This window comes from Nuphar pumila, chromosome 1, assembly GCF_984573655.1.
Source record: "Nuphar pumila chromosome 1, dmNupPumi1.hap1.1, whole genome shotgun sequence".
NCBI classification, from domain to species: Eukaryota; Viridiplantae; Streptophyta; class Magnoliopsida; order Nymphaeales; family Nymphaeaceae; genus Nuphar; species Nuphar pumila.
Genome location: NC_143249.1, coordinates 50,200,846 through 50,210,734, shown reverse-complemented (window position 1 = coordinate 50,210,734; position 9,889 = coordinate 50,200,846). Strand labels below are relative to the sequence as shown.

Genomic DNA, 9,889 nt, shown 5'->3' with positions numbered 1-9,889 from the left:
GCTCCATTAATGCATAATATGCAAATGTCGATTTGCCTAATGGCAGTATCGACCTGCATTTTACAACAAAGTGTCAACCCCTTTTCTCTGGTTATTGTTTTATTCCTTTTCTTTTTCTTCTGTGATTCATTATTTCATTGTCGATTGTTTATTTTTTTTTACAATTACTAAAGTTGATTCATTAACTTGTTATTTTGTTTCTCTAGTGGAATGTTTTTTACTAAATTTATGTTTTCATTGGTTCCTCATCCTCTGATTCATCTTATTTCACTAGCACAACATTACACCCATATCTAGTTTCATTTTGATTTCCTCTTTGTATCTTTGATTTTTTGTTTGCATCCAATCTCCTATTTTATGGCATTTGATCATCCTCCCGATTACGTTTTGACCATATGGCTCATGGCACTTTGTTTATTTCGATTGCATTTTGTTTCATTGAATTCATACCATTTGATATACCCACTCCATGTGATCGACTGACAAATTGATGAGAGTTCCATTGCTGCCTTCTGTTCATGTTTTTCATTATAATTTCTATTTCCATCTTTTGTTTTACATAACCTTATAGTTTGATTTTGTTATAACAGCATCATGTTTTGTTTGCATACCATATCACGTTGGATTGCATCGACTTCACCGTGAATCAATTCAGATTCACAGTGAAGTCTGCTGTAAAGACTTGTTACAAAGAAATCTCTGGAACATTGTGTGTCAACGTCTCTTGAGCATAGACCTGATAGATTCACTGTGAACAGAGTTTTGTTCACAGTGAGTTTCAATTGAGGAATCACATTAAAGATATGGTGAACAATCCAGAAGCTAATGGCAATCAGGTTCCAAAAATCCCCTATTCCAGCCAAATTTTCAAATAACATTGAAAGACTTCAGTATGTCGATGTCATTAGAAATCCCATAGCTAGTGCATAGATCGAGCATGTTATAGACTTCTTCTTTTTTTAGACAAGGCAAGCTCTCACGTCAGAATAAATATGTCAGGCTTACTATGTTGATATCAATGCAAACAGGACTATCTTTGACAGTTTAAGGAAGAATATCAAAGGGGAGGTGCTTTTCTTACATGGCAAAACATGACATAAAAAACAAACAAGAACTTTTGGTTCTTACAAAGTGAAATCCAGAGGGAATTACGGTCATTGATCTCAAGGATGCATACCCATCTATCATAGAAGATTTGTAGGTTCTTAAAACAGATAACAAGGTTTGGATGCTCCCAAACTTGGACTCTCAAGAGGATGTTGCGTATCCAAATGATCCTCGGGTCAGTATTCAAGGTAAATGATGATCTCAAGCAACTTTCTCAAGGGAATTGAATTGCCTAAGGACATGATTGATATGGAGGAGAACCTGCAGAAGAGTGGGATGAAACCAGTAACCAACATTGTCAAAAGAAAAGAAGTGGCACAGGCGCTAGGAAGACATGGATGGAGATGATAGGAAAGGATATGAATGCTTTGAACCTCACCGAGGACATGGCATTGGTTAGAAATGATTGGAGGAGAAGGATTCATGTGGAAGACCCAGAATGATTTTCTTTTTTGGTTCATATCGCCGACCCCAATTGTTTTGGGATGAAGGCATAGTTGTTGTTGTTGTTGTTGTTGTTGCATTCACTTATAATGGTGTTTGTTGGCACGATGAGACCTTTTTGCCAATATTTGGATTGCAAATTAAGGATTCAAGCAGGAACATTGCTTCAATATTTATTTTAGATTATAGTTTGAATATCCGTTGTACAGCTACAATAACAGGACCAAACCAATTTGATGGCACAATGTTTCTTCCTTAATCTAAAGCCTATATGGATAGGCCTGATTTGACCTGACACTTGGTCTCCACAGACTTACATGACCAAGCTACTGCATCAAGATGAATCACAAACGAACAGAACTTCTATATCTGTTCTGAATCTCCAAGGATCCCTTTTATCTATAGCTCCAGATATTATGATGGCCCCTGAAATACTAACCGCAAGAATGGATGCAGCCCGTGCATCAGCAGAATACGCATCAATAAAGTCTAGCCTTTTGTAGATTTCTGCAAGCCTCACAGATGCAGCATCCCCATGATTTCCCCCATTAAGCTTTACATTGCCTTTTCCAGCTGCAATATCTGCTTCAGGATCTCTCTTTGAAAAAATAAAAGAGCAATTCAATAGTATAAAAGATGGACACAAAAAATTGTAATAACTACCAAAAAAGTGCCATTTTTCTCTGAATAAATATGGAAAAAGTAATTTACAATCAAGCTAATTTACATAATGACCAAACCTGTTGTGATAGTAGGCGAGCTTCTTCCTCCAAAAGCTGTGTTCTTTCAATGTCAGCATTAAGAACACACTGCAAGGCTGTAGTATCATCCCCCACAACTTCTTGCTCCACATGCAAAATTTGACAGTTCTTTGGAATACCATCAATTGCATGCATAGCCATGTGCCTGAGAAATGTCGTTTTTCCTGTACCATTTCTCCCAACCAGGCCTACACATACAACACAATCATTATAATGGAATGAAAACTATTGCAAAATTAGTCATTGAGATGAAAAAATACAAAAATGCAACAAGAACACACTGCTCCACTCATACCAATCATGGAGGCAGTAGAAGATCATGAAGAAGGACAAAACCCTTTTACATGTACACACCAGACATAGCATCTCTCATCATTATTATTGTGCAAATTAAGGATGTTTTAAATTCAAAAAAACAAAATATATAGCAAAGATAAATGTACCCCAGGGTTGAATAGGTCTGGACCCAACCAAGTACAATTTGGTTTTTCAGCATGACCTAGCAGCTCATGTTCTGGATCCTTCCAGAGTGCGGTCAAGTCCAGGTCTCATAGGTCTGACATAAACAGACCTATTTCTGATCTGGATGTATTACCTCATTTCACATTCCACTTACCAGTCCTAAGGTAATGTTCAAATTAAATTAAAACCAACATGCTAATGGACATGCATGTTCAGCAGCATATCACATGACATAAGAGAGTAATAGATTGTACCAAGAATCCTGCTTCTGTTATTTCACAGCCAAAATGTTCCTGGTATGAGCTGAATCCCAAGGACCTAACTTATTTAGTCTTAACTATCCTTTCCTTTACTGGGAGGATATATACTTTTAGCATTGATAGAATCAGGTTGGAAGGCCTTCTCACAAGAGAAGGGTTCAAGCAGTCGATGGCTCTAGAAAAACTACTCATAGGAGAGAACATACATGCAGATGTTATGAATATATAAGAAAATATACACCTTGTTCAGCATCAAGAATGAATGCTACAACCATAGCTTGTATCATGTTCTTTATGTAGGAGTTGAGAGAAAACTACACACTGCCCATCCCCTAGGGTTCACTTCCGTGGATATTCAAGAGTTTTATATCATGTCCTTGCTTGCATAATCCAGGCAACCAAAATTAGGTCATTGTCAATTGGGCATAGCAGAATTGGAAGAGAGCCAGAAGAACTTTGCAGATTGAAAGGTATCTTTCTGTTTGTGTACAATACAGTGCAAGAAAAGATGAAGGTTGTATTGACCATTCAACTGTCAGACCTCAACCTGGAAACATTTTACAGATTCAAAGAGATCCCATATAGATGTTTGGAAACTGCCGCTATGACTTTGATACTGTACAAGATTAACACCTGAATGACTTGCACCCATTCTTCCTTTTCTCTTTATGCTACCTCATGTTGAATTTTGATTTGGTAGTTTCTCTAGAATCTGTACTTCTGCCAGTCATTCAGTAAAACCTTTTCATATTTAGCTTAAACAATGTAATTGCATATTCAACTAATGTCAAATGTGCATTTTAACAAAGTAGCTGTTGCTGGTCATATAATATAATCAACAGTTACACCACCAAATGCAGCAAACTACCCTGATGTATTAGCATCATAACCAACTACAATATCTTCATCTAACACTTCCTCATCAGATTATCGGATATCTATAGCCAATTCCTCGAGGTTCCAAGACAAACCGATACCACCACTTCATATAGTTCTTCTCTTCCTGACTATGCACTAAAAAAGAGGAAGATCAATGAAAACTTGGACGGAGACTGCAAGGAGGGATATGAAAGATTGTGGGACAACATAGGCTTCAGCTCTTGGTAGGAATAAGTGCAGAAACATGATTAGTAAAGTCAACAGCCATGTAGCTGTGACAAGGTTTGATGATGATTATGACCATGAAAATGATTATACATGACAGACTAAGGCATCTTCCTTGACGATTTTGATTCTTGAAATATGCTAGTCTCATGTCATCTAGTAAGAAAGAAATAAGAAATCTTAAGAATGTGAATGTAATAAAACATTTTCCATAAGATATTGAATATTCCTAGCATTTCCATAAAGCCAAAAATCTTCATACTTCACACTGCCAACTCACTGCAACAAATAAAGCTCCTGAAGCCATAAATCCTTTACACAATTAATAATCAATACAACCAGTATTACAGAAACAAGACAAACACAATAGTAAAACCAATGTTGTCTGTATTGTAGCGTATTGTATGATACGTATCGTTACTTTTTAGAAAAATGATAGATACACACTTGTATTGCGATATGAGTGTGTATCATATCTGTATCGTACGTACCTACAGTGTGGACGCACTTTAAATAAGGCAGAAAATAATTTTGCATTTTTGGGTTTTAAACACCTTTTGAGGGCCGACTCCCTCATTGGTGTAAAGGTCATTAGAGAAGTATTCACGCACCCAGGAAGCCGTGAGAGCGATTTGGGGGCCAATCCATGCACAATGGAGAGGGCTTTTACGATTGTATCAAGTAAGAGTGCATTTCTACCATTGTTTCATTCAAGGAAGTGGGTTAAGGTAAAAAAACTTATTATTTGCTTCTTATTGAGTTTGTTTGGGGGAAGATGGCATCAAATGATCACACATGGCAATGGATCACTCGAGTAATGAGTGAAAACCGATTAAAAATCGAATGCAACTATCGTCATACTATTTTTTCGGGTGGTATCTCTCGATTGAAGCATCATTTAGTCGAGACATATCATAATGTTGCCCCCTGCATGTCAAGGAATTTGCCATATGCGGTGAAATGGCAATGCCAACAATTACTAGCTGAAACACACATATTTGAGATGATTTGAATGTCGAAGGAGGAGAAGAAGAACAAGAAGAAGAAGATAATGATGATGATGATTGATGTTATACTTATAAAAAACTTGGTTATATAATTGTTAAGTATTCATAAACTTGGTTATTTTGTTTTTTGTTTATTTAATATGAAAGCATGAATCTTGTGGCATGTTCTTAATTGCAAGATATTAATATCTTGCATTGTTCTTGTGAGATAGTTGATGATTGATGAAATCTTATGTAGTTCATAGAAACATAAATGCTTCATGTGTGATTTTTTGGTTGCATTTTGTGCATTTCATCATTGTTTGGTGTTATGATTTTTAGAATTTTTGCCAGTTTTTTATTTTTTTAAAATTGTTTTAATTTTTTTTTCAAAATTTTGATTTCTTACAATACGATGCGTATCTTATTTTGGGCCCGATCGATATGAATTACGATACGATACTTACAACCTTGAGTAAAACAATCTTCATAAAAGGCACAAAGATGTTAGACTATATAACATGGACTCTTCTAACAGGGCACTGCACCCTCGTCACACCCAGGCGGGTGCGACACTTGGACACAACTTCCTTTGTGTTAGGTGAAGTTAACCACATTGAGGTCCATTTCTATCCAAAAGTAGATTCAGTTAACCCTAATGAAGTCCATTTTTATCTAATATCACATATATAAATACACAAATGCACACACATACAAGTAGTGTTAACTTAAAACTATTAAAATTTATACATATATATACCCTCCCCACACCCAAGTGTTTTTAAAGTGCCGCATCGCCGCATCCCCACCCGTACCCGCACCCGCAACGGCACCCGCAACTATGTGACATAGATGTTAGATGAAAGGCTTCCCAAAAGAACAAGCAATGATCAATATTAAATGCCTTAAGAAGGCCAAGCCTGGACAAAATGAACAGATTGCAAATGAACCAAAGGCAAAAGCAGTATGAAGCACCAATAAATTTCACAGTGCCAATAAACCATCCATAATATTTAAAATCATGAACTATTCAATGCAGCAATTCGAAGTATCAACAAGTTATCAGGTAAGACAACTGAAAGTAAAATTGAAGGAACCAACACAAGTAGCCCTAAATGAAGAAACAAAAACCAGTCAATCGATTGAGGTACTGCACAAAAATTGAACTCCAAAAGAAGGATGGATATTCAAAATAATGACAAGCCTAAAGTAAGGCTTAGCTATTATTACTTCAAAGTATATGCCAACGGTGATAGATGTATAATAAATAGAACATAAATAAATGATTGTTATTAAAAAAAATTTGTTTGCATCATTTGCTCAAGAGGGAGAACCATAGTGTATAATCTAATTAAAACAACTGACCATAGTGCCGTCCAAAAGCTAGAGTAACTGATCCTTCCTTTATGAGATCACGTCCACCAATAGAAACACTGAAGTTCTCCATGTGAATATCTTTAGCACCTGCACCATCTTCACCATTTACATGGTTTACGCAAACGGTAGGCATGCCTGCTTTAGCTGCTTCCATCTCAGCCAAGTGCATCTGGTACTGCGCCTGAAAGGTGATTTTCAGCATTGAGTACATATACCAGAGCATATTGCGTATTAATTCATACTACAGATACAAGAGTTCTAGTCTTTCTTATAAAGCAACATGTTCTACTATTCTCTTATTTCACAGTTGAGTCTGGGTACATAAAGCTATATTAAATGTAACTGCATGTTCTAGACAACCATGTCATGTGAATACCTTTTTTTTAATTCCCCTGTCATACTACAATAAATACACTATGCTTAAAAGAAAACTCGATGGAAGTAATTGGATCCTGTGACCCTACAGGGCATTCATTTGAAGCATAACCAGCCAAAATCATGACCTAACAAATCATGAATTTCCCACTTGGAGTTCTTTTTTGCTTTCTTGAGGAATTCTCAACTTTGTTGAACAGAAAAAACAAAAGAACTAACAGACAGAGCAACGAACCCAAATTGAATCACATAAACAAAAAAAGGATTTATCACAATATACTCACTTCTCGTTGGCGCTCCTCTTTCCTCTTCCTTCTATCAAGCTTTAATCGGTCCCTTTCGGATAGCAAAGGGCCATCCTGCAGCTCAACTTTCTTTTTTGGAACTACATCTGCATCCATTCCATCATACATTCGCAGTGGCGTAGCAAGACTCCTTACTACTTCTTTTGTTTTAACCAACCCATGATTTCCAAATTTCTCTGAGAGTTTGCCGCACACCTAAATGTCAATAATTACTTTACTACCAACTTACCAATACTTATTAATGCAGGAAAAGAAAGGGGTTGGTAAGCTATGATCTTTAACATAATCCCAAATAAAAAGGAAAAAGAAAAAATGGAAGCATCGCAAGATGGAAAATAAGTTTTCCACCAGAACATAAAGAAACCATCAAAAGTACACAGCTATGAAGGTCCAATAATTGGTTCTTGGAAACTAGATAAATGCATGGTATAATGGACTCATGGGACTACTGACCGCGATGAGCCAGACTGTATCAGAACATATTTACTCCACTTCAACCTTTACTGAATATCTGGCAAAACTTTGTATAACATAATTCCTCTTCCATTAATATATACTTACAACATATTAGTATTTAAAAATTTCCAATAAACCGTTAGAAGAGCTATGCCGCACTACCCCAACTTGAAGTAGTATACTGAAATTCAACCATTGCATCTAACAGGTTTTCTAAGCCAGCAAGGCTTAAACTAGTGTCAGTGCCACAAGAATCACTCACCAATTCTAAATCTGAGATTTTACACCCTGCTTAAATCTCATCAAACTTCCAATGCTCTAAAGCTAAGCTTGTCATGGATTGTTCATTGACAGCATAGTCATGAAGACACAACAAGACCATCAGCAAATATAGACACAGCATGATACTTCGAGGAAACAGTCAAGCATGTTCCGGACATGACCAGTGCCATTCCATGCCTTCATCCATTTGTTCTATGATCTTAGTCTTTGTGTTAAACTGAACAGCTGTCTTTCTTCTAATTATGTAATTGATTCATGTCTTCCTTTCACAAAATTTTGCACCCACATCCTCTATCTTCTTCACATGACAAATATGCGCCCCATGTTAGGGTTTTCCCCGCATCACCTACGCCATATATTTGAAAGCCGGTCACTGTAAAGTGGCCCCTAGAGGATTCCAGCATCCATCAGCACCAGAAACGTGCTGGATTTCACGAGATGAATTTTGACATGATACTCGAAATGTGGAGTATCATAACACAGACTTTTACTAAATAAATTCACTCGTACATCCAAAAACCTAGGTTTTCCCGACTCCAAAAAACCATGGAACTTGAAAACCCAATGAAAAATCAAGAATAAAATTAGAAAGATAATCATTCCCATATACTGAATTCGCTGCAATGCGTCATTATACAGTTCATTCATAAAAGGTGTTAGTCTCCCAAAACCTTAGTTGGCTATGTTAGTCCAAGGAAGACATTCAATCGGGGGAGAAGCAAAAATACATGTATACACACAAATGATAACTAGTTACTTTAACCTGGTCTTAAAAAAACTTAGTTCATTCGGACTCCATTAATCCAAGGAACTAAATTAAAAAAGAAAAGAGAGAAAAAGGATTCCCACTCAAAATATGGACGAAAATAAAAAGTTGGGAAGTTTAATCCAGATCGTAGCAATACAACAGTAGATTCAATTGCTAAGTGCCAACACGGGAAGAAACGAAGGCAAGATAAAACATGATAGTCGAGGGAGAGATGAAAATTATTTAGGGCAAAGTACCGATCGTCCTTCGGACTCGTCGGCGACGCAGCCGGAGTCGACGAGGAGTTCACCGACGGCCTCGAAGGCGCCCTCGCCATCGTCGCCGAAGTCGAAGTCGTCGTCGGCGAGGACGCTGATGATGTAGTCGATGATGGGCTCGTCGACGTCGAGCGCCCTCCGTCCCAGCACGTCGTGAACCACGGAGCCCACGACCGTCTCGCCCATCCTTCTTCCCACACCAGAATTCAACCACAAACAATCACGATCTTCGTCTCTCCCTATCTCGCTTTCTCCCTCTTTTTCTCTCTGCCTGCGCGCGGCGTGTGCCTTCAGTCGAGAAAAGGCGGTTCGGAGAGGGAGAGAGGGACCGCGGGGGCGAAGGGGACGCAATTTACCGTCACTTTCCTCAGGGCTGCGGCGAGTGCGTGGAGAGATATCTGAGTCGTTCGACGAAAATGATACGAGACAGGTAGATGTATCGCTTTGCTCGTCGGGTAACGCAAACTCCATTAAAAGTAATTTAGCGCGTTTTTTTCGGACATCACAAAGGCATAAAATTATACGTTAATCTCCAACTTCTAGAGATCGCACATATCATGTCACAAAGTTCACACATAATTTGATGTAAACCTTATGTTATTCTTAAACCTCGAAACATCGCACATACTCGATAAAGTTCACATATATGTCACAAAGTTTACATAAAATTATTTACAAAACCGAAACACCTCACCCCATGACTCTTTTAGCATAAATTTTTAGGGTTCCATGTGACCCCCAACCTATTTCCCGTCGACGACTTTTTCAGTAGTACTTTTAACAATTAATTCAGCAAGACTTCATCCTTGAGTATTTTAGAATCATCAACAGCTATTTTTTTTGTAAACACATATTTAATAGTTGAACCAGTTGTTTTTTTTAAACATAATTTTTTTATTTGCATATTTAACAGTTGAACCAGTTATTTTTTTTAAACATAATTT

General features: G+C 37.4%; 1 protein-coding gene across 1 annotated transcript; it reads right to left on the bottom strand.

Annotated features, from left to right (window-relative positions):
- Positions 1 to 1,767: 1,767 nt before the first annotated feature.
- Positions 1,768 to 9,416, bottom strand: LOC149848909 (ABC transporter F family member 3-like). Its single transcript, XM_090005736.1, has 5 exons — positions 8,925 to 9,416; positions 7,161 to 7,376; positions 6,490 to 6,682; positions 2,292 to 2,500; positions 1,768 to 2,149 (listed from the first exon to the last, which is right to left on the bottom strand). Exons 1-5 carry the CDS (start codon positions 9,414 to 9,416, stop codon positions 1,886 to 1,888), a joined length of 1,374 nt encoding a protein of 457 aa, XP_089861862.1. The 3' UTR covers positions 1,768 to 1,885.
- Between the last annotated feature and the right edge of the window lie 473 nt (positions 9,417 to 9,889).

Bases quoted from the DNA above. Each gene is read 5' to 3' on its own strand.
- LOC149848909 (XM_090005736.1), bottom strand. From the start codon at position 9,416: ATGGAGTTTGCGTTACCCGACGAGCAAAGCGATACATCTACCTGTCTC. The intron at 7,377-8,924 runs GTACTTTGCCCT...ATTGACATTTAG, and splicing joins ACGAGTCCGAAGGACGATCG to GTGTGCGGCAAACTCTCAGA. The intron at 2,150-2,291 runs GTTTGGTCATTA...ATTTTTTCAAAG, and splicing joins CTCGCCTACTATCACAACAG to AGAGATCCTGAAGCAGATAT.